This window comes from Carassius gibelio, chromosome A21, assembly GCF_023724105.1.
Source record: "Carassius gibelio isolate Cgi1373 ecotype wild population from Czech Republic chromosome A21, carGib1.2-hapl.c, whole genome shotgun sequence".
NCBI lineage: Eukaryota > Metazoa > Chordata > Actinopteri > Cypriniformes > Cyprinidae > Carassius > Carassius gibelio.
Genome location: NC_068391.1, coordinates 3,937,952 through 3,964,365, shown reverse-complemented (window position 1 = coordinate 3,964,365; position 26,414 = coordinate 3,937,952). Strand labels below are relative to the sequence as shown.

At 32.9% G+C, this 26,414-nt stretch overlaps 1 protein-coding gene across 8 annotated transcripts in view; it reads right to left on the bottom strand.

Annotated features, from left to right (window-relative positions):
* The window catches only part of LOC127941442 (electrogenic sodium bicarbonate cotransporter 1), a 44,583-nt gene that overhangs the window by 7,641 nt on the left and 10,528 nt on the right, over positions 1–26,414 (bottom strand). For 5 of the 8 annotated variants that reach the window (XR_008149020.1, XM_052536469.1, XM_052536473.1 and 2 more), the window contains exons 2-20: positions 25,192–25,262; positions 23,044–23,217; positions 20,676–20,811; positions 16,546–16,706; positions 15,601–15,780; positions 14,215–14,310; positions 13,868–13,944; positions 11,579–11,736; positions 10,699–10,786; positions 10,452–10,606; positions 9,898–10,014; positions 8,869–9,043; positions 6,442–6,575; positions 4,769–5,037; positions 3,707–3,765; positions 3,329–3,517; positions 2,466–2,579; positions 1,418–1,579; positions 1,081–1,259 (exon numbers count right to left, since the gene is read on the bottom strand). Coding sequence is in view for 7 of the 8 variants with exons in the window: in XM_052536469.1 (XP_052392429.1) it covers positions 1,081–1,259; positions 1,418–1,579; positions 2,466–2,579; positions 3,329–3,517; positions 3,707–3,765; positions 4,769–5,037; positions 6,442–6,575; positions 8,869–9,043; positions 9,898–10,014; positions 10,452–10,606; positions 10,699–10,786; positions 11,579–11,736; positions 13,868–13,944; positions 14,215–14,310; positions 15,601–15,780; positions 16,546–16,706; positions 20,676–20,811; positions 23,044–23,217; positions 25,192–25,262 (2,694 nt within the window). In the remaining variant the exon portion in view is untranslated. Of the gene's footprint in view, positions 1–1,080; positions 1,260–1,417; positions 1,580–2,465; positions 2,580–3,328; positions 3,518–3,706; positions 3,766–4,768; positions 5,038–6,441; positions 6,576–8,868; positions 9,044–9,897; positions 10,015–10,451; positions 10,607–10,698; positions 10,787–11,578; positions 11,737–13,867; positions 13,945–14,214; positions 14,311–15,600; positions 15,781–16,545; positions 16,707–20,675; positions 20,812–23,043; positions 23,218–23,882; positions 24,059–25,191; positions 25,263–26,414 lie in introns of those variants that run through there. The other 3 variants (XM_052536472.1, XM_052536474.1, XM_052536475.1) reach the window with 2 other exon arrangements.

Below are 26,414 nucleotides of genomic sequence, written 5' to 3'. Positions count from 1 at the left end.
GGGGATTATTAGCACTACTGTATGTCTGCTTGACTGATAAAACATGAGAGTTACTTCCTCCTCAGTTTCACAGAAAGCCTCGCCAACGTAAAATAAATACTAACGGATGATAAACTACTTCTACTTTTCATTTTATTAATGAATTTTGAGTAAATTCTATGCAAAATAGGTGTTTATCTCAGGTGATGTCATTAAATTGTATAGTGTATATACATACAAGTGTTATTTTAGTATGATTGAGATACTATTATCATTTTTATTAATATTTTAAATTCAATTATTTTTAGAAGTTTTTAATGCATTTTAGTTGAAGTTTTAGTAATTTTGTTGTGTTTTGTGATCTTTATTAGGTTAATTATAAATTATTATTTTGTTTATTTAGTTTTAGTTATTTTGGTAACCCTTTACAGTAAGATCTCATTTGGTGACAACGCAATAACTAACACAAATTAACAATTAAAAATATATTTTTACAGCATTTATTAACTTTATTAACATTTATTAACTTTAGTTTAAAGGACATTAACTAATGTTAACAGATACAAGTTTTGATTTTAATAATGTATTAGTTAATGTTGAACCTAACATAAACTAATATTAATTAATGCTGTGTAAGTATAGTTCATGTTAACTAATATAGTTATATAATTTTAACAAATAAAACCTTCATGTAAAGTGCTACCATTATTTTGGTTCTTCAAGTTAAAAATAATCAAAAGTCAGCAGCACAGAAGTTTTCCTTTTTTCAGATTTTATAAAAAAAAAATACATTACAGAAGATTATGGATTATGCATTATATCATCCTCATTCTATGTAGATATCGAAATCAGGGATGTAAAAATCCATATTGATCCATCTTTACACATTATGCTGGTTGTTTATGGTCTATTTATTCACATTATGCTGCATATCCCCGCCCACAGTGAAATCTCATTGGTCTAAATGCTGCTCCACAATGGTATATTAAACTTGTTTAATTGTTTGTCTTTTGAGTTTTTGATGCTGTAATCAAGTTATTCCAGAGCGATTCAAGCTAAGTTTTCCTCATGATTTCTATGCATTTGGACTTTTCCCCTCACCTGACTCCGAGGAATTTGGGCTGTTCTCCAGGTGCCGAGGTCTCAGTTTCCATCTTGAGGGAGTCTATGTGTGCGATGGAGATGACGGTGGCCGCCACGTACCACGGTAGACCCATGAACGAACACACGATCATGAGAATGGAGACCCAGAACAGGTCCAGGTGATACCCGGCTCCCTTCTGCGCTCAGGGCGAGAAAAACAACACTCATGACCTGTGGTAAATGATCAGTTCTCTATATGAAGCACAGCACTGTGTGTTTGTGATCTAAGTCCTGTCTCGACTGGAGCAGTAGCAGTGCCCCTCATAACACTCCACATCAGCCCCTGAGTTTGTACCTTGAGCTTGTGCTCCTTGCGGTTGACGATGACGGCTGTGATCTGCTGGTCCATGAAGAGGAGGATGGTGACGAGGAGAGCAGGTAAGAGTGACGCCAGGCAAACCCACCACGGGTTTCCTCCAAACGGTGGAACAAACCAACCACGATTTGGACTCGTCGGCTATTTAGGGTTAAAAAAAAATACAGGATAATTAGACATTTAAATCAAATAAAAAAAACAACAACATATATTTATATTACATTTATTTATTATTTATTGGTATTTTGTATATATAAATATTTATATTTTAATAAAATTAAAAAAATTTCTTGTACATATTTTATTTATTATTATATATATATATATATATAAATAATTATTTTTACATTTAAATTACACACATATTTTATACTACATATATGTTACAATATATACAACGAAAGCAACATTTATTCAGACGCCTTCAAAATTTCACAAATGAAAGTTTATTTCCTATAGTTTAGAAAATGGTGATCAAGAACTCAAGAGTTAAACTTTGTCAGAACAAATTCATCTTGATGATGCCAGATAACAATTAAGCAAAGCATGGTCAGGTCAAAGGTCAATATATATATATATATATATATAATTTTAGCATGACAAAAGTGGCACTTTAAAATAACGTTCATCAGCAAACATTATATAAACGTATGCATATTATGTACTTTATCTAAAGTCAAATAGAAATATGAGCATCATAATAACATTTGAAACTAAATAATCTATTGATCTGTTATATATTATATCATGTATGATGTTTGATAGAATTAATAATGAAACTTATATTGTAAATCTGTTGTAATACAGATTTTGATGTAACAATACGAGCACTAGATTCTCACTGGACACACACACACACACAAACACACACACACACACACACACACACACACACACACGTATTAGAGGTTTCAAGTGTCAGACTTCAGTGAGTGGTTTGAAGGTATAATATGGTACTATTAAAGTATTACTGTAACATAGAAGTTCCCTCACAAAGACATTAAACCCAATCAACACACACACACACCTTGAATTCACTTGGCACTATTAGTTTGGGTGTATCCACACCGACCAGCGCGTCCACACCACAGAAGATGAAGATGGCCAGAATAATGGCGAAATCACTGATCAGTTTGCGGACCTGCGAAATATAAACAACCATTCAGCGTATGAATTCACATTAACAGTTCAAATAATAACACAGCATCAACATTCTAGGTTTATTTTATTATTTATTTGATCAAAATCACAAACTAATACATCACTGACTAGAAATGAAACACCAGAATTGGAAACAAAAACTATAATCTTTAAATCTGTAACCTCTAATTAGTGGAGACTAATGGAGATTTATGATGTTTTAATGAGTCCAGATTGGTAATTTGCCACTGCATTTTTAGAAGGATTTTCCATTACTGCTGCCAAACCAAAATACACTTCAATTCAGAAGCAATGCATTTCAAATAATATCTTAAAGTCTGTGTGTGTGTGTGTGTGTGTGCGCTCTTGTTTTTGTGACATATCAGGACACAACTCTGTATAATGACATGGGTATGACACAGGTATTACAAGGAGAGGGTGACTTATGAAGACATAACCCATTTCAAAACGCTTATAAATCATACAGAATGAGTTTTTTTGAGAAAGTAAAAATGCACAAAGTTTCCTGTGAGGGTTAGGGTTAGGTGTAGGGCGATAGAATATACAGTTTGTACAGTATAAAAACCATTACACCTATGGGATGAACACACTTTTCACAAAAACAAACGTGTGTGTGTGTGTGTGTGTTAGCATGGTGTCCAAGTCTATTCTCATGAGTATAGCATAAGCCAGTTAAGATCCTCATTAAAGAGTGATGATGACCGTGTGTGTGTGTGTGTGTGTGTGTACCGTAGTTGGGAAAAATCGGCTGGTTTTGAACTTCTTCAGACCCATGGAGCAGGTGTATGTGCCGAAGAACAGAATGAAGGACATCAGTGTGATATCAGGGACGTATTCACACGCCGGGCCCACCAGCTGACCGCCCCACTCCAAACACTCAGAACGTGTCAAAGACGCCCAGGTCGCGTTCAGATGTTGCTGCGCAAACACAAACATGAACAATTATCCTCATTCATATCAATAAAAAAAACGTTTTAGTCTTTTTAAATATCATATGTGTTGTATATGTGCAGTAACTTGTCAAAAATGGCAGTTTTGAATGTATCTGATGCATTGTGGGTATTTAATAATTGAATAATGGTCAACACAAACACACAGAGCTTCTACCTGTCCTGTGCTGTTCATCAGGTCCTCCATTTTCTCCATGTACAGAGATGAAGCATTGCCTTCGAATCAAAGACACGAAACATGAGTTTAGTTTTATATTAAACCTGATGCTGAGTGTTAGTTTCTCACTCATTGCTTTTCTTGGTCACTATTATTTCCTGTTCTCTTAGGAGAAAAAACAAGTCCTGTGCAAAACTAGAAGAAAATGTTAAAAAAATTTAATTTCTCTGAAAGTATTAATGTTAATATATTACTATTAGTATGTTAAAAAAATAAAATAATAATAAATAGCATGTGTATGAACTATACGATGTGAATTACAAAATTTAAATATTTTAAACAAAGTAAACATTTTTTCAATAGCGTAATTTTTTTTAACAATATTATATCTAGAAAACCTATTCATGTTAATATATTACTATTAGTATATTACTATATATATATATATATATATATATATATAAATATAAAAATTAATTAAGATGGAAAGAAAAAGAAAATAAGAAGAAAAAAAGCATGTATAATAAAAAAAGTCAATTATATGATGTGAATTATAAAATAAAATAAATTATCAATAGAGTTAAAATGAGTAAACATTTAAATATTAAGATATTTCTCTAATATATATTTCTCTGAAAATCAAGTATTTATATTACTCTTACTATTACTACAAAAAAAATTGAATAACAAAAATAAATATATAAATAGTTTGTATAAAAATTATAATAACTGATTAACTCAAAATGTAAATTTTGTCTCCAATTAAAAAACGGCTAATGAAGAAAACTGAATACTGTATGTTGCAGTGTTAAATGCAATATGAAATAATCAGAAATCAAACAAAACGTTTTCTTAATGAGTATTATGTGTTGATCTAAGAATATCAAAATCATGTGCATAATTGAAAAAAAATGTAAAACATTCAAACCAAATAGCAACTTAAAACGTTAATATATTACGATATTTTCTCTAAAATAAGCTATACTGTTAATATAGTATTATAATTTAAATATACTAATAATAATAACAAATAAAACAAGATTATATAAAAGACGGTCTCACCGTCTGGAGGAGTGCAGTGGCATCCGTACTGCGTGACCAGGTCCATGTTGAAGTCTGTGTTGATTGGATGATGGTGAGCCAGTTTGAGCATCTTCTTAAAAGCGTCGTAGATGAAGATGAAGCTGATGAGAGCAGAAAAGCCCTCCTCTGTGAAGCGGGTGAAGTACTGCACCAGGAAACTGGCGTCTGTGGCCACCAGCACCAGACACAAGAAAGCAGACCACAGACCGATCCACAGCCGGAACTCCAGATAGTCGAAATCATTATCCCTGAACCAATCGGAGAAACACACATCACCATCACCACCACACCGATGACAAGACAAGAACAATAGCTTTGAAATGTCATACTAGACACTGGGTTTGAATACTGAGTATGCAAATTGTCTTTCTGCATAGATATCCTGGATGGCCTATTTTTTTGTTTTTTTACTCAAAACATGAATATGTACAAAGCATTGATTTGTAACCAGAGCACCTGTGTACCAATGATTCCATAATGCAATGCTCTAAACTAAAATCAATAAGGATCAATTATTTCAATAAATAAGCTTTCCCTTGATGTATGGTTTGTTTTGATCGGGCAATATTTGGCTGAGATACTATTTGAGACTAGTTTTCAGAACTATTTGAGAAAATCAAAATATTGAGAAAACCGACTTTAAAATTGTCCAAATGGATTCTTAGCAATGCATATTACTAGTCAAAAATTCAGTTTTAATATATTTACAGTAGGAAGTTAAAAAAATATCTTCATGGAACATGATCTTTAATTAATAATCTAATGATTTTTGGCATAAAAGAAAAATCGATAATTTTGACACATACAATGTATTTTTGCCTATTGCTACAAATTTACCTATGCAACTTAAGACTGGTCGCATACTGTATATACATTTATATATATATATATATATATATATATATATATATTATCGTTTGATAAAATATTTACATATACTATTTTTTCGAGACATTTTTAACTATATTATATTATTTATGGTCCTATTCTCTGTATTGTTATCTGGATTAATTTCCAAAAGACATTTTTCTTATGCTCCTTGTGTTCCGCACTGATTCCAGTCTTTATTGATTAGAAATGACGAATTATGTTAGCATGTTACATCTGACTCCTCCAATATATTACATGTATATTACATTCATTCTAGACTCTTCAGATGCAAACCCTCAGAGAAACTGAACTAGCAGGAGCAGACATAAAATCTGACTCAATTATTCATAATGGAACATAAACACAGAAACCCGAAACCTCTGAGACAGAGAGAGAGAGAGAGAGAGAAATGTATTTATGCACACTCATGCACACACAGACAGACGAGACCTTGGCGGAAACGGGAAAACAATAAGATGTTTCTTGATTCCAGATAACTCAGAACATATTGTGCTTCTGATGACACACAACTGCAAGATTTCCAGGGAATGCTGCTTGTTTTCGGTCAAACTACATATGACACATCACACATAAACTTCCTTCACCAGCTGTTAACACTTAATACATATAAAATGCGTATTATTACACATTTGATATTTCACCACATATCACATTTTGTCTAACAAATACTGTTGATGTAATAATCCCTCTGATAGCTTGCTGTTGTATTATGAACTTATGTGTCATGCTCCTGTATGTATCTGTGTGTGCATGGCACCCACTTGCTGAAGTTAAAGAGCAGTCGCTCAAAGACGAGCACGGGTCCGGTGCTGCTCAGGATCGTCAGAGGTTGACCCGCGAACAGACAGAACACAGCACCGGCCAACGCCGTCCCGACGAAACTCTCCAACACACCCTGCACAGAAAGACAAAAACACAGACGTCAAGCGGAAAAACTAAAGCAAAGGTGGTGTATTTGAAGGCACTAAAGCAGGAACTCTTATCAGATTTGAGCCCATATGTGATGACGGCAGCTCCTTGGCGAGCACATTTCTGCCTGACAGTCAGATCTCAAAGCGCTTATTCAGACAAATGCCTGTTTCCAACACAAAAGCCTGGAGTTTTCTCAAGTAAGCATCACTGTTCCACTTGCTCATGTCACGGGTTAGTGATATTAACACACCTCTGACTGTTAAACTTAAGTGTGTAACTCGCATGCAGTAAGAAAATCCACAGAAAAAACAAAAAGCTCATTGTCTGTTAAATTTATGGACATTTCCTTCGAGCCTCAAACACAACACATTATGATGTATAATTAAAATCACTAGTGAAACACCTATAAATCAATTAATATGGGAAGTCCCTTAATATTAACATGGCTTTTTAATAGTATAATGCACTATTACATAATTATTATTAATAGAAGTAATATTAACAATAATAATTATTGACTTAATATTATAATTGATAATAATAACACATGTAAATTATATAATAAATAACTATTAATGAATTATTATTGTTATTATTATTATTATGTTGTTTTATTTAAATGCATTACATTTTTATTCATTCAGTGAACAATGAACCACTGAAATGATAAACAGCCAACAGATGGATGGGAAATTTGTTAATTTTGATCATTATTAATGTGATTATTGTATTCACTAATTTATTGTATTCATTTAAAATAATAATAATAATAATAATAATAACAATGCATTTAAAATTAAAATAATAATAATCATCTATTTAAATTAAATAAATAATAATAAATAAAGTAGTATTATAGTAGTATTATAAATAGTATTATAAAGTAGTATTAAAGTAGTATTATAGTATTAAAGTAGTAGTATTAAAGTAGTATTTTTTTTTTTTTTTTATTTATTTATTTTTTTATTCTTTTATTATGTGTTTTATGTTCTGTCGCTGTCATTCTGTTGTACTGCGGAGCTTCTGTCACGAAAACAAATTTCTCGTATGTGCACATACCTGGCAATAAAGCTCATTCTGATTCTGATTCTGATTCTGATATTCTATTGTTATTATTGTTATTAGATTTATTATTATTATAATTATAGTTTATTATTAATGCAATAATGCATTGAAAAAATAAATATTTAAATAGGACATACAAAATAATAATCTATTTAAAAAGTATATAATAATAACAGTAATACTTAATAAAGTCATTGCTTTTTATTAAGTAAAAAATGTTAGTTAAAAAATATTAGCCTGAATGCTTTGGATAAAAGCGTCTGCTAAATGTATACATTTATTTATTTATTTAAATGTAATTTTAAACTGATTAATTCATATATTAATTGAATATTATTAATTGAATTAATAATTAATTGTACTCTCTGTACTGTTTCATACACACAATAGGCCGCTAAATGGCAATGGTTTTACAAGACTTGACTTAAACTATCCAAGATCCAAAAACTCAAGGCTTGATAGTTCATCACAGCATATTGAATTTCTGCATTTATGTTTGCATATTCAATATATTTACATATTTTCATCTTTAATAAATATGAATATAAATATAATAAACATAATATAAAAATATATTAAACATCTTTAATATTTTTTTTAACTCAAGACAAAAATACAAAAAAAAAAATAATTCACCAACTTTCAACCTTCACCTGAAGCTTTAATATCTGAGGCAGGCTTTGTAGGTAAAGGCCAGAGGTCACGAGAAGGATTCCCTTAGAAGGATTTTTCCAAAGTGATTTTATGTATGTGTTAGTGTGTGTGTGTGTGTGTGTGTGTGCTTGAGTGTAATCTGAGGATATTTATATCTGATCCTCCTTAGCCTGCGCCATATTGATGCACTGCTAAATATATGCGCAAACTCTCAGTCACTGCACGTGTCTGAAAGTACAGCACACAGTCCTGACACTATTTATACACACAGTTGTTCAAAGTAAAGTTACTCTCAATATAGCACGGATCACATCCCAACATGCAACATCTACATCTGTTTCCAAACAGCTGATCTAGGAGACACATGACATAGATTTGACATGACATGTTTAATAATCAAGCAGCTATCTGTGGCCTTCCAATCCCTGGAGCTGTAAACACAACGTCAGCCAGATTTTATTTCCAGGATCTTCTGAATAAACCTAGCTGAGCCAAACCGTCTGGCACTAGTTCAGTACAAACTCACGCCGGTCAGAGAAGGACTTGAAGTGTCAAACCTGCATGTTGTCAGTGGCGTCTCCCAGCAGCCCTCCGAAGGTGATGGCGTTTGTCACGGTTCCCAGGTAAATGAACAGGGTGGCAGACAGAGACTGAATGTTGAGAGCGTCGTAAAAGTCGCTCGCGTAAAACGGGAGCTTCCTCTTGACGTCCAGAACGAGGCCGCCGCAAAACCTAGGAGAGAAAGAGATTGTTTTCTTACTGAAAAATGTTTCGCAGGTAACCAAAAAAAAAAAAACATTTGTTTTTCCTACACAATGGTATGAAAGCCCGTTTCCGCCAATAAATGTATTATTAAGACAAGGTGATTGATTCTGACTTTAAAAATTGCAAGTTATAAAGTCTCGAGTTGCGATATATGAATTTGCAATTGTGAGAAAAAATTAATTCAAAGTCAATTCTGAATGTATTTCTCTAATTCTGAGAAGATAAAAAAGTAAGAATTGTGAGATAATTTTTTTTTTTTTTTTTTTTTTTGTGGCAGAAACGGACTTCCATACAATCGTGCAAAATATTTTTGGGACAGAAATCTATACTTTTAAATCAGCAAATACAAATGAAATTGATCAAAAGTAGTAGTAAAGACGTTTATAATGTTACAGAAGACTTTTATTTAAAACAAAATGCTGTTCTTTTGAACTTTCTTTTCATCACAGAATCCTCACAAAAATATTAATTTTTAACTTTAAAATCTGTATATTAGAATGATTTCTGAAAGATCATGTGACACTGAAGACTGGAGGAATGATGCGGAAAATACAGCTCTGCATCACAGGAATAAATTACATTTCATAATATATTCAAACAGAAAACAGTTGTTTTAAATTATAACAATATTTGACAACGTTACAGTTTTTACTGTATTTTTGATCATTTTTTATGTTCAGAGAAAATACAAAATCTTACCAATCCCATACTTTTGAATGACTGATTGCAATTTTCTCAGTGTAGAAATAACCTAAAATCACTTTAACTGTGCTAATTGTTAAACTAAGTGCTCATGCATTTTTGCTAATTCTTTTACTCACCTGCCGGTAAATTTGAGTTCATCACCAACCGCGTGGCCACCGCCGCCTCCTGGACTCCCATCATGAGGAGTTTCGCCGTTCATCTGAACACCTTCCCCTCCAGCAATAAAGTTTTTACTAAAACACACACAAATCAACTCAGTCTGATTGGCCTTTGTTTTAATATGATCTAATCTGATGGTGCTGACTTTAAAAATCAATGACGTAATAAACAACTGCATGTATTGCAATGGAGTGGAAATCACAATTAGTCACGAAATAATTTCTGCAGAATCATTAATAGATATGAAAATCCTGAAAGAACTGTAATCGGATTCGGATTCAAACAGGAATCGTGTCTCTGTATCAGTTTTTCCTGCTGATTAAGGGATAAAACAAGACTTCTGCACCTTACAAATGGTTGTCAAATGCAAAAAATGCAACAAATGCTTCATATTTTGTAAGAACAAGTGACATGCTAAAGCAAAACAGACATTATTTTTTAAACCAGCAGCTCAAAATTAGTAACAAGGAAGTATTGGATTGCATTCATCACATTTACTGTTGTACAGTACCGTTTATCTGCAGACGGGATGGACTTAGGAGGTTCAATCCTGATATCAGGGTCCCATTCTCCGGGAGGAAGCACAATGACTTCATCCAGGAACTCATCAATGCCTGCCAGCAGGTCAGCGCGGTCTTTCGCTTTATAAGCTATGTCATGAAACACCTGCAGGAACCCAAAGCACACAGCGTTAGGCCACAGTTCAGCTAATATCACCAGAGGAAAACTAAAGACTGTTAGCATGCTAATACACACACCTCATCAGACATGAGCGTGGCGATGGCACGTCCGATCTCATGGTATGATTTGGCCTTTCCTTTGGGCCCCAGCAGAATAAAAAGGAAGCTACCAATACAAATAGATACTGTTATTACTATAGTAGTGGATTTATGAATTGCACAGGTTTAAAGGAATACTTCACCCAAAAATGATCATTTTGCTGAATATGTTTTCATTCTTAGGCCATCCAAGAAGTAGATGAGTTTAAGTTTTTTCATCAGATTTGGATAAATGTAGCATCTCATCACTTGCTCACCAATGGATCCTCTGCAGTGAATGGGTGCCGTCAGAATGAGAAACAAATCAACCATTAAGGTGTTTCAGTAAGTGTTCAAACCACTGCTTCCTGCTAAAATACAGATCATCGACTGATAATATTGCTTTCTCTACTGAAAAAGCTGTCTCTTCTGAATCAGGAGAGATATATGCACAGATAAAGAACCGTTTACGAGGCAAAAACTGTCCAAAACAGTTGCAAATACAACTATGTCAGAGTATTTTGGTGTGAGAAGACAACAGAAGATGGACATTTTCCCTGAAGGAAGCGTTATTATGGATTATGGACTATATTTTGGACAGAAGCGACGGTTTGAAGTTAAAAGCGTCCTAATGAAGGATTTGTTTCTTACAAACACACAGCTTTTTACTTAAGATGTTAACTGATGGACTGGAGTGCTGTGGATTACTTGTGGATTATTGTGATGTTTTTATCAGCTGTTTGGACTCTCATTCTGACGGCACCCATTCACTGCAGAGGATCCACTGTTGAGCAAGTGATGCAATGCTATATTCCTCCAAATCTGATGAAGAAACAAACTCATCTACATCTTGGATGGCCTAAGGGTGAGAGTAATTTACCGTGTGGGAACAGGAACCTCAGTGAGTCCTCCTAACATGACGGCCTGCTGAAGACGCACAAACGCCACGAAGGGAGCGTCCAGAAAGTCCACCTCGCCGACCAGAACATTTGATGCTTCTGCATCCCGGGGAACCTTCTTCATGAACTTATTATGCAACTAGAAAAAGAAACCATAAGATTAAGATTTTTTTTTACTAAATTAACTTGGTTAATTACAGGATAATGATTTGCTTGTGATGTTACTTATTCATTAATCACTTTGGATAACAGTATCTGATAAAAAGTCTAAATGTAAATGCTATAAAACAACAACAACAGACAAATAAAGATAAACAAATCATTTGAATTAACAAATTTAAATATAGAATATAGTAGAGTAACTGTAGGCTGATAAATTAATATTTTAATATTAAAAAAAATATATTCATGTATTTAAAATTTTGAATTGTTTTTTAATGTGTATTTGATATTTTTTATTTGTTTTAGTTTTTCTCAAATATTTCTATTTCTATTTTATTTTAATTAAAGTTTTAAACTGAGTAATTTTAATACTTCAATTTATGTTGTTTTTACATTTTAATTCAATCTTTGTTTACGCTTTTCATCAAAAATTTATATTTACCTTATCTCAGCTTTATATCAAATAAAAATTTTTTTTTTAAATCTTTAGTTGAATGTTTTATTTAACACTAACAACATTTTTCCAGACTCTTAATTTTAATGCATGCAGTAATATTTCTGTTGCATGCAGTCAGTTACCACATAAAATAAATCATTTTGTATATATTGAAAGCATATTTAAAGCAACACATTTACAATGGAAGTTGTTCACTATATATTGTCTGCTCTGACCCATATTCAAACCTACTGTCTATTTCATTCACATAAACACCATAAAAACAGAAAAAGCTGCAATCAAATACATTTAATAAAGCATTCATATTTATTAGGTCATATTTCAGTGTAATATAAAAGTCTGATAAGATTCAAGCAGCGTGGAAATGAACAAAAGCATTTAATTAGTGATAAACACTAGGATGAGCCTCAAAACACACAGACACAAAAGAGGCCTTGTGTGATTATGTGTGTGTGTAATGTTTGTTGTTTGGCAGATTTGAGATTATCAGTATAATTACTGCAGTAGCGTGAATTATACACAACAAGAGCTCTGTGCGACTGACAAGGCTCTTCCACTAATCCACAAATATTGACACGACTGACGACAGCGGCTCAGGTTTGTCCTCGTGTGAAAGAGAGCCACTGAGTTTCTATTGTGTGCTACTGTGTTTGAAAAAGAGGTTTTGTCCTTTTGCACTTATTCCCATCCTAGAGATGTCACACCCAGGGCTGAAACCTTCCTAAACAAACTTCCCACCAGAGAAACAGGCATCAGTCGAGTCTGAAATAAACGCTTGGTGGGAGAATCACAAAAAAACACACCTGGCTAATATAAATCACTACAAAATACCTGTCAATAAAATAAGGCCTATTTTAAAACCATTAAGACATTACTTTTGTTTCAATTAAGCACATTTGGCAATGATTCTTACTAGCATAATGCAATTTATTTTTTTATCAAATAAAATAAAAAAAATATTATTAATATTAGTTCAATGTAAATAATAATAAGAATAATTCTTAATATTTAAAATAAATATGCATTACTATATATTTGAAATATGAGTCACTTGTATTTTTATTTATTATAATATATATTAACTTAAATATCATTATTATATGTGTTTTTGATATTTAAAATATTAATAATATATCATTATAAAAGTAGTTTGGAGGCTAAATACCAAAACAGTGGAGAACACTCTAATTTCCATAACTGGTTTTAATTAAAAATAATGAACAAATATAGAAATATAATTACAAATAAAATACAAAAATACATAGAAATAAGGATTACATTATAAATAATAATAATAATATATTATACATTTAAAATACTTGATATCATATATATTAAATTGTTATATTTTAAATAATTAAAATATAAAAAACAAAATAATATATTTTTTTAATATAACGAGAATAACCACTGAGAATAATACGATTTATATGTGTGGCTTGCAAATTTTTTGTAAATATTTCTGAAATTTACTAGCAATTTCGGTTTGAAAATTCAAGACTTAATTCATTCATTCATTGTATATCAGTAATTATTATATATTATTATTTTGACCCTGGCCCAATAATATTCTTCTTGCAGAATGAATATATACTTCCACATGTGGGAAACTGCTACTCTTACATCTGCACAGAAACACACGTCACAGTACCTGGTCTTTCTCGGGTTTGACTGAGAGATCGTTCAGGCTGTTGGAGGTCAGGTTACGATGGGCCGTGGTCGGACTACCTGCAGAGGTCACACAAGGTCAAAGGTCAAACACTGATCAGCTGCTCAAATGCTAAAACACTATGTGGAAAATACAACAACATCTACGTCTCAATATATTCATTATTGTACACATACAAAATGATACATTTCTGTCTTTATCTGCAGATTTACAGTCGACTAGAGCTGCTCTTTTAAAGAGAACCAGACTACAGGGTAATTCTCCATCTGTAGACTCACAGAGGAGCACATCTAGCATGAATCAGTCTGAATCTTCAGCTACAGACTTACAGAGAAGTCCCATGCTGTTGCTTCTCTGCATCTGAATTTGCTCGTCGGGATCAAAGTTGGCAAAGCAAGGCACAGAGTGATCGAGAGGACTGCGCGCTTCACACACACACACACACAGAGAGAGAGACAGGAAGACAGAGCGCATGCATGTCAATCAAGACACGGAGGAGGGACGAGAGACAGGGAAGAGAGAAAAGAAAAGAAAGCATTAGAGCAGAGAAATCCAGTACAAGTCTGGTTCAAAGAGCTGATTCAGAATTCAGTTGGAGCATTACATAAAAATATAAACAGACATCATTTAGGAAAGCCAAGCACAGTTTGAAAAGAAGACAACGTAATCTTGTGAGAGAACAGAATATTTCTGAAACAGAACAAACTGCTTTGAATCTAAGCTATTTATATTTATAAATAATATATGACAAAATTATATATATATAATAAATAGTTAATTTTAGTTAGTTAATAGTTTAATTTAACTGTTAAATAGTTCAATGTCAAATATATGAATTTAATTAAAAATAATTTCAAATATTGAGGAATTATTAAAATAAAATAGAAATACATTTATAATTTAACTAAGAATTTGGCTACAAGAAACAAGATGTAAAATGCCAATATAAAATATACATAATTTATTTTTTTTAATCCACAACAATTCCCTAAAATAATAAATAAATAGAAAGGATTTCAAATGCCATGCATGTGCACAAGAGAGTATTTGATTATTCCCTCTGCTTGCTTGACTGTAAACTTACATGCCCAGTACAGTAAAAACAGCCATTTAGCGGCCTTACAACAAAGACACTGTTTCTAGAAAAAAGCTTCAATATTATGAAAACATCTGATCTATACAATTCTTGACGTTCAGGCAACATTTTCTAGAACTAGTTTCTAGTTCTTCAACACTAAAGTCAAAACAAGACACATGTTCCCCTTTTATAATGAGAAGTTCTTTCATGTAAAACATGCAGAATACAGAACGGATCTGATGAAATGTGTCTCTGTACGGAAGCTGAGAGGAGGGGCTAAAATAAAAGGATGATGTCAGCAGAAAAGGAAAGTCATTTCAAAAACAAAGGTATTAATGAAAGATTTATGATAAAAAAACATGTTATTCTTCAAATAATGTGAACTGAAGAATCACAATAAGACAAAGTGTATTAACAAAGAAAAAAGGCTCAGTTTTCATTATGAATTTAAGTTAACTAGTTACGCACTAAAACTGTTTTACCCACAAGACATCTGCTGTGAATGCAACCTCTTGTAAACCGAGCGAGAGATGCTGCTGATGGATGGATGGATGATAGATGCTGTGTTGAAAGCGAGAGGAGAGATGTGGAAAGCGATAGAGTGTAAGAGAGAGGGTTGATGTGGCAGCTGTGTTACCGTTCTCCTGGCTCCCGAACAGACGACTTGCACTCGACACGCTTTTGCCAATGTCTGCCAGCGAACGCAGGTTGGACTTCTTGGTCTGGTGGCGATGTTTCCGCAGCAAAGTGTAAATGACCGTCTCCTTCAGATCGGCCTTCAGCTGGCCGCTCTCAATCTGACTGTCAGTGATGATTTCTGAAAGACAGACACACATCTCATCAGGCATGTACTGGGGCTTTAAGCAGGGTTTCTGATGGTTTCCGGTTTAAAGCAGGTTTTAGGAAAGTAACTTTGAATTTAAGACCAAATAATGGAAAAAATGGAATGTTAAATAAATAGGAATAAATGGAAGGGGACACAATGAAATGTTATTAAAATAAATAAATTCTATAAAAATTAATGTAGCACTTAACTAAGAATTTTGCTACAAGAAAGAAGAAATAAAATGCCAATTATTCTTTATTTCACTACAAAAAATGAATACTATGAATAAAACAGTAGAAAACACTAATTTATATAAGCAAGTTTAATTAAAAATAAATAAATTATAGAAAAATAATGAAAATAAAATTATTAGAATTAAAACGCCAATTATTCTTTTTTTACTTTTGGTTCGCGAATACTAAAAAACTGTGGAAAACACTCTAATTTACACAACTGAATCTTTTTTACTTTTTGTCCTTTTATTATAGGACTATTTCATGTATATGAACAACCTGAAACAACTCTCTCGATTAGTTAGCTTGCTTGACTGTAAACTTGCATGTGTAGTGTGTTAAAAATATGTAATGGATCTAATGTAATTTTTTAAGACTTGCAGAGACCATGTTTAATGAATCCAGAACCTCAAACACTGGTTTGAATATTTTTTTTAACCCCTAACCCTATATAGCTATAAATGTGTCTTGAAGAACCTCTATTTCTAAGAGTGCTGGATCATATACTGAAGAGTGTTTTTACCGACGATCTGCTGAAGTGAGTTGGCCTCCATGTCCAGCTTGATTGTTCCTTTCTCGATGCAGTTTTTCAGCTGGAAGAGTGAGTGTAGAGACAGAGTGGCTACATGAGGTTTACTCCACCGTTCTCCACCCTTCTCCACCTTCTCCTCAAACTTTATCCATCTGAGAAAAACACACACAACACATAAACGTACTGACAGCAACTAAACAATATTTAAAGCACTGAAATTACTTCAGTTCACTTTAAAAAAAAGACCATGTTTTAGGGGCATGCAATAGGTAATGTTTTAGGTAATGCAATGTTTTCTGATGTGTACAATGGCAATGGACCTCTTTTGAACATTTAGCATCATAATACCGGGTTTACCATGGTGCAGATGAACATGTTTTTGGCATATTTTATGGTAAAGTCATGTTTCTATGTTAATTTTGGTCATCTACTATGATGTAGCATTCTTTGAAGTACGATTTTCTGACTGTTTTTTCAAAGAAAAGATGCATTAAACTGATTGAAAGTGACAGTAAAGACAGTTAATCTTAAAAAAAAATTCTATCTCAAATAAATGTTTTTTTTTTTACTTTCTATTTATCAAAGAATGCTGAAAAATATTGTTTTCACAAAAACGTGAAGTGGCACAACTGTTTTCAATATAGATAATAATAATAAAAATTTTTTTTTTTGAGCAGTAAATCATCATATTAGAATGATTTCTGAAAAAAACGTGACACTGGAGACTGGAGTATTGATGCAGAAAATACAGCTTTGATCACAGGAATAAATTACATTTTAACCTATATTAAAATAGAAAACAGTAATTTTTGAATTGTAATAATATTTCACAATAGTACTGATTTTACTGTATTTTTTAACAAATAAATGCAGCCCTGGTGAGCAGAAGATACTCTTTCAAAAACATTTGCAAATCTTACCGACCCAAAACTTGAACAGTGATTTACATGAATACTGTAAACATTGATTAATTTATCATGGTTTTACCATCTCTGTACCATGGTACCACCTCAATAATGTTTTGTAATGTATTTTATGCTTGCAATGACATATACATAGTATACACATTTTATGAAGACTTTATATTTGCCTTTCTGCCAACTAACTAAAAGCTTTCTGATGTAAAATAAGAAAGAAAAAGCTTCTTAAAGCTCTGCTGCTGTGTTTTTAGTTTACTCTGCTTGGTCTCAGAGAAAGATACATAAGCACACAGATGTCCTTTATAGCGCTGTAATCTTGTGCAGAAAGGCTGTTGAGCTGAGTTTAGCCAAGCATGGGTATGATCCCGAGACAAAAGTGATAGACACACACACAGCGGCCTGTGGCTCTGATATTTTACCTGAGACACAGGTGAACCCAGAGACCCATGAGGACTCTGGGACCTCTAACACACATGCACACATGTGAACACACTGGGCTCTTTGTTTGCAAATGGTTTCATTTGAACATGATCCATGTAGCTCTTAACATGTAAATCTGGAACATGCAAATCCAAGGAAAAAAACAGTATATAAGAGTCGCTGCATGAATGGAGCACCATTTGTGTCCACAGCATTCGATGAAGTGAACTCAACACAAAACCTACTATTGACTGTTATATGCACTTAAATTTAAAATGAATCAAAAACATATTCAATTAAATATACTATTTTATACTGCATCACGTTGAAACTAAACGAAACATAAAACGAAACAAAAACCATCCATCTGAGTTTTTATCCTGCGCCACACTATTATTTCCCTCAAAACAGCAGTGAAATATTAGTTTAAATGTGATAATGAAAAGGGAGTGACAGCATTAACATTGCTCATTTATTTTTCAGGTTGGACAAGATTAGCCAAATATAACATATTCAAATCATGTTCCTCCCTGTCGATTATGAGGATTTTTTTTTTTTTATCAACTTTAGAAAATGGAAATTTTTTATATTTCTATCTATTTTTCATAGAATGATTCATAAACATTTTACAAAGTTTCATTAGCAAGGCCTAATTTTGTGTGTGTGTGTGTGTGTGTGCGTGTGTGTGTGTGCTGCTCAGTCAATACGTTCATGACAGGAAAAGACCTGCAGCTCATCAATCACTCAACACTCAAAGGAAATCAAAACTACTTGGAGCAGATGAAAGCTGCTTTGTCTCTGGCCCAAGATCAACAGTATAACAGTAAATCATCACAATTTCGTCTCTATTTCCTACTTTCATGTTGTTTGCTTGTAAAAAAAAAAAAAAAAAAAAAAAAGAAAACACAGTTTGGAACATGCATGAGTAAATGAGGGTGAGTCTTTTTTTGGTGGAGTGTTCTATTCCTGAAAGTGATGAAACAATGTTAGCATGCACCTCTCCTTTAGATCACATGCATTTTGCTTTCGTGTTATTCGTTGCAGATTTGTGCTTGACCCTTATCCTGGAGGTCAAGCGCTTGTCTAATAGCATACGTGAGCGGCGCATGCAGTCAGGAATGTGTGAAATCCTAAGAACGGACAAGTGGCGCTCCACAACCATGAGCACCTGGCGAATGAGGCGAGTGTTGTTTTAGCAGAGGTCTCCCCCCTTCAAGCGTGAATATCTGACCTACATATCCATCTGAGGACAAAACAGCTAGCCGAAGTTAGCCGAAATCTGGAAATCATTTTTGGGGAACTGAACTGCGAGGGTTTGTCTTCTGTTGAGCTTTTTTTATAGCTGAATCATATTGCTTGACACAGTTATTGAATCAAATCAAGTCAACACTGAACTGACCGGACAATTTTCTTCAGTAGAGCTGCTTATAGCTGAACCGGATTCATTCATAATTAAAACATTTACACTGGTATTGAACTGAAGTGAATCAAAACTGAATTGACTCGAGCTGAATAATGACTCCGCTGTCTTTTAGAGCAGAAATTGAATTTGTCAAGTCTGCAAAGTTTATCCTGTATTAAAGCGCTATAAATGTGATTTTACTGCTTCTGTGATATGAAGATATGCACAGCATGATAACATGATATTCTGAATTAAGACAACAATTACATCCCAATTTGCTTATATTTTGTCTAAAAATAGTATGCGAGATTCATATTTTTTAATACTACTTAGGAATAATGTGTGAAAAAATGTGTTTGCAGGGGTCATGGTCTGGATTATTTTTTTTTAATTATTGTTAAAACAAAGGTTAATAAAAATAATAAAAATAAAATAAAGGTATTTGCACAATATTTAAATTAGGGCAGGGTATTGACACAAACTTCACGATTCAATTCACGAGCTTGCGTTTCGATTCAATATTGATTATTTTCGATACATATTAGGTACAGTACATGGCCAATTTTTAACAAATGCAGTAAAATAAAGCCAGTTGGTTCTACATTATTATAATACAGAAGGTTAAAATTAACTCATTTGTATACAGAAACTGAAATTCCACTCAATAAAGTTTTTATAACAATAAAGTTATTATACAAACTTTCCAATTAAATAATTATATTTTGACTCCAATTTGTTTTTTGAAATATAAACATTTAAATTGGAATCAAAAATTAATTAAATCCAGCCCTTATACACACATACACACACACACACACACACACACACACACATATATATATATATATATATATATATATAAATGGGAAAAACTATTATTTTCATCCCTCTGTCTGTAAATGGTCATTAAATGGACACTTTTTTGATTGGCTAACATCAGTGTATGTGCCACAACAAACAATGCCCCTCACCATTGCACGTGAGTTTAATGCCAGTGGGCGGGGCCTCTAGTGTGAAGGTGTATAACTATTGGTTGATGATAGAGGCGGTCATATGCAAATCTATTCCACCTTTGTGACGACAAAAATCCCACAATATCCAATCCACTTTTGGAGCATGATGAATTCTTTGTTTATAACAAGGAGGTTGTTTTGAGCTATGAAAATTGGGTATGTTTTAATGGTTCAAAGACCTCTTATATATCAAAAAAGATAAAGGCAAATGCTATATCTTAAATCATGACTCCTTTAATACCCATTGTAGCGCCCCTTGTGTCAATACTGGGAATAAAATGCGACATGGATTGAAATGGAGATTGCTTCGGTATCTAATCTTCCAGTCTTCTGTTTATAATGTTTCTGGGTGTTTCTCCACTTTACCTGGCCGTTTCCTTCCACTCCATCTCTTGTCCGTCAACGGCGAGGAGCTCGTCGAGTTCAGTGAAGAGCTGCGGCGGAGGAGGGCCGCTGTCATCTTCCCCCAAAATAAAGCGAATCCTCTCTGCAGCAGATGAAACTGACGAGAAAACAGCAAGCCAGGGGTGAGAGAGGCCTGCTGACCTAAAAATACTAGCAATTTTAATCAAACGACAGATAGACAATAGAAGACAATAGCACTCTGTCTGCTTAAGGTGTGACTGTAATAGAAATCACAGGTTATTTCCTTCATAGGTGTTACATAACATCAACATGAATGAGCTTTCTTGTAAATATGAAGTGTGTTACACCCAAAAACTGGTCAGCATGTGAGACTCATTTCCTGGACAAACAGAAATAGAGAGTGTTGCGAAAGCTAACTGACCTGCATCTCAATTTCAGATGTGAAACTGTGTATGAGGAAGCCTAGTTTAAAAAAAAAGCCTGTCAGCGTTTCTCATAACTGCAATGTTGTATGTAGTGTACACTTTTACATCACAAATACTCAATTTTCTGCACAGGCAATGCCTCTTAAAGGTAAAGATAGATAGATAGACCCATTATACCACAAGCATATACTTTAACTAGAGGCATTGTTGCGGTCTGCTGACTGCCGAAGCTAAATCCAGCCACAAATCCAGGCCTTGAGAAGCCGTACACACTATTTATGTGAGAAATGTGTTTGTTAGTTTAACCCAGAGACTTAATGTCTGTGAAATGTGTGATTCTCACAGGATCTACACCAGGAGTGCGCGATGGAAAGGTGGAGCGGGTTTACTGCGGATAAGCACAGATAAAGGTGACTATGCACTTGTTTAGCTCTATGCTTTGCCTTTTCAGCCATGTCACTGATTAGCAGAGATTATTAACACCCAAAAAGACCTTTAACTGAGACTGTGAGCGCCGCTTTATCTGGCTCGGACTCTACGGGCCCTATTTTAATGGATAAAGGCCTGGGAAATATCTGTGAAGATTTTCATCTGATTAGGAATGGCTTGCAGATTTTTTATTGATTTATTTCTTTTGTGAAAAACAGAATGAGATGTCTGAGCTGTTGTGCTAAATACAAGGAATATTAATGGTGAATCCTAAAAAGTACTGTAAAAAGATTAATAAAAGCCGTCAACATGACTTGTGCAAGACAGTCTTCTGAAGTAATATAATCATATATTTTTAATAATAATAATAATAAAAATAATATAATTTATGTGACTGTAGACTTGAAATGCAAGAACCTAGCAAATCTAGCACAACACGTCTAAATGTGCCTTTTTTTTTACCATTTATTGCCAGGGTGAATTTTATAATCCATTTTACTCCTAAATGTAAAATAAAATAAAATAAAATAAAATATGGAAAAAAAAATTATAGAGATTTTTACTAGATAATTATTCATAATATTATAAATAATATTATTATATACCACCAATACTAGCATGACATACATACGCTTGATAATTGTAATTATATACTAACTGTTTTAATAATATACTAATTATATACTAATTTTAATTATTGTAATATATACTTAATAACATGAACATTTTAATAATATGTAGTGAAATACATTAATATGATTTAAATAATTAAAAAAAAATGCTCATAATAATTATCAATAATTCCTTTAATAATTTACTTTATTTAAAACACAAAGAAAGAAAGAAAGAGAGCGAGATGAAAGAAAGAAAGAAAGAAAGAAAGAAAGAAAGAAAGAGAGAGAAAGAAATGAAAGAAAGAGAGAGAAAGAAATGAAAGAAAGAAAAAAAGAGAGAGAGGGATGAAAGAAAGAAAGAAAGAAAGAGAGAGAGAGATGAAAGAAAGAAAGAAAGAAAGAAAGAAAGAGAGAGAGAGAGAAAGAAATGAAAGAAAGAAAGAAAGAGAGAGAGAGATAAAAGAAAGAAAGAAAGAGAGAGATGAAAGAAAGAAAGAAAGAATTGGGATTTTATTCTATTTTTTTAACTAATGACATTCGGGGCGAAAATGTGCTTAATCTTCATGGAAATATAGTTTTAATGTTCCTAAATTACACTTCATCCTCTTTAAAGTGGTGTGATATTTTGTGGTGAAATATGACCCAGTCTTGTTTTTGACAGATTCTCCCACCGGAGTTCATCTGAAGCAGGATAGATGAACAAACGAGCTTCAGCAGAAGAGAAGATTAGTAGCAAATAATGACTTAAGTTTGGCAAACATAGCTTTTTTTTCATTAGACTTCAAGGCTTGGAGGTTTTGGGCAGGAAATGACAAAACAAATACTGTTGGGATCATACTGACAGCACATAGAGGAGTGAACTGAGTGCAGGACGGTAGTTTGTCTTCATTTCTCTCTTACTGAGTGGTTTGAGGATGCTGGAGGACGAATCGTCTGCAGTCTCTGTGTCTGATCTGTCACCCCCGTTTTCCGCCAAACGCTCCCTCCTCTCTTTGTGATTGGATCGTCGTTTGTGTCGGCGACGGCGACGGTAACTCTTAGGCACATGAACTCCAATGTAAACTGTGTGATGACCTACACACACACACACACACACAGAGAGAAAAGGCCATGAAAGATCACATGCTTCAAATTCTACTTCACGCAGATAATAACTGGCACGATGTGATGCAGAGCTGTTATCATCAACTAAACTAAAACTAATCACAAATTGTTTTTGTCAACTGAAATAAACTCAAAATTACTGATTTCAGTTTAATAAATTACATTAAGATGAAAAACTTTAACAAAACACACAGATGAAAATTAGAAAACTGAAAGTCCTAACATTACTAAAACCATAATAAATCTAAAATACAAATAAATGAAATTTGAATACAAATATTTAAAATAAACATATAAACTAATAGAAATTACAAAAGCATAACAAAATTATGCTTAGTACTAAAAATTGTATGTAAACAACATAATATGTTTGCATGAGTGAAACAGGATTTTTGATAAGAAAAAATGATTTGATGACATTAGCTGATAAGGAAAGTCGTTACATTTTTATGCCCTTTTTTTTCTTTGGAAGAACATGCACTAATAAATCACGCACAATAAGGAGAGACCCATATCTCACACTTGTTAGATTAAAGATAAACGTTAAAAACTTCCTGCAGCTGATCAGGCAGGAAATGGCAAAAGATCTCCAGGAAGTGGAAAAAGAGAGAGAACAAAGATAAACACACACTCACAGAACTAGTAAAGCCGCTCATCAAGCCAGCCAGCTATCCATCCGTCAATCACACTTCTGTCATCCTTCACTTTTCAAGGTTAACTTTAAACAAATATGTCTGAACATTATCTGATGTGTGTGTGTGTGTGTGTGTGTGAGTGAGCATCATGTGAAGGTCCAAAGTTCAGTGAGTACGAGAGAGGGAGGAGCAAATATAGAAAGAGCATAAGTGAGTGAAATGCTCATGTTTGTGAGTGTGTTTGTTCTGCTTTTGATGCTCACAAAAATGACGTTGCAAATTTTTATATTTATATGTATATAATTATGTACTATTAAATAAATACATAAAAATTCTTAAATTATTATTATTAGCATTTCTATTGCATTTCTATATTATTAACATTGCATGGAAAGAGTCAGAACAATAATTTAATTTAACCCTAGAATAAATAAAAAAAAATGGCTAAATTGACTCAACAGGGTGTGATATTTTAAATATGCTATCTTTAAATATTGTATCAAATATCTGGTGTGTCTGTTTATATGTCTGTTTTTTTATCCTTTTTATATAATTTATAACACACACACACACAAACACACACACACATATATATATATATACAGTATATACAGTTTGTCAAAAATATTTTATTTCTTTACGTTCCACGCATATATATATATATATATATATATATATATATATATATATAAAATCAGGTGCATGTTTTGTAGATTTCCTATTTCTTGCAACACAAAAATACATTTAGACTACTAATCTTTATAATAGCATAAATTCATTTACTAGTTTTGTTAATATTATCATCATTTTAAATATTATTATCATAAAATGCCCACAATGCAGTGCAACACCAGTGAACATTTCACTTCAGGTGTTTTGAAAAAAGGGTTTAAATAAAGGGTTTTGCACTGAAATACATGTCGCTGAAGTTGTGCATATTTAGACAATTCCTCCTGAATGTAGAAACCGATTCAGTGTGTGTGTGTGTGTGTGTGTGTGTGTGTGTGTGTGTGTGTGTGTGTGTGTGTGGATTAAGACAGTAAACATCTTCACGTGTACAGCTTTGTTTTGTTACATCTGCAGCACTCATAATCCTCTCCTGCCCTTAAGCACCATCTAATAGCAATGCAAAAAAAAATGAAAAAAAAAACAGCTGACCGAGAGAAGAGAGAGAGGAGTGAGTGAAAGTGAGTGTGAAACTCAATCCACAGTAACTAAGACTCTCAGAGATACCAAGTCATCTCTGTGACACAGGAGATCCAATTTCCCACTATATATTTAAGTGTGTGTGTGTGTGTGTGTGTCGTACCCTCGACCTCTTCATCACACATGTTTTTGATGTAAGACGCTCCCCTGTCCACTATGGCTTCATCCTCCACTCTGAAAAAGACAAAAACAGAGAAATGCAAAGTCAAACACAAAGTATTTTTGTACACAAAGACAAAATACAAAACCAGAATCAAGCAGGCTTTGTCTAGAAAGAGCAAACATGTTTAATCTAGCCTTGCACCCGCAAGTTTCTCAGAACAGTGTTTCTTCTGAAGAAGATCAGTCAGTGTGTTTTAACCTTCACTTTTACCTTTACTCGTTTATAGAGCATGTAAGCCTGTACCAGTCTGGTTTCAAGTCAAGTCATCACATGTCTCACACTGAAGACTGGATGCATCGGGTGACTCAAGGGTGAACTCGTTTGACTTGAAACAATCAAAAATGCACATACTGTCGCACTCAATACACCTTAGCAAGCATGTTGCAACTACATGGAAACATCCACAATATGCTAATATGGTGGTTGAAGTTTTGTTTATGATAAAAACTACTCATAAATCATTATTGATATTTAATAACATGCTTTCTAAATAAAGCAAGGTAAAAAAAAAAAAAATTACATAAAAGTAATATTGATTGTGGTTGACCAATGTGGAAAACTTGAAATATTATTACAATTTAAAAAGAAAAAGAAAAAATTTCTATTTTGATATATTATAACATTTTATTTATTCCTGTGATGCAAAACTGATTTTACAGCCATTAATCCAGTCTCAGACACACCTGTAAAAATTATATATATATTATTTTCTTGCATATATAATTTTATATAAAAATTGTATTTAAATATAACATTAATTATATATTGTAAAAATAATATAATATTATATAATTAACATAATATGCATTGTTATTATAAAAACAATAAAAATTAAATAATAATAATAATAATAATAATAATAATAATAATAATAATAATAATAATAATAATAATAATAATAATAAAAATAAGATTTTGGTAATATTTATTGTCCTATTTTCCAAAAAATAATAATAATAAATATTGGCACTAAAGGTTTTATAGGTAGTGTATATCATATAAGGTGAATTTTTTTACTTGACACAACTAGTGAGACATCATTAATACTGTCACTTTCTACTCTTGTTTTACTTTTATCGGTGAGCTCAGTGGTGTTGGTTTCACAGCTGGTCTCTGATCTCCATGCATGCATCTCTTCATTCGTGTTACACAATCATTTCATA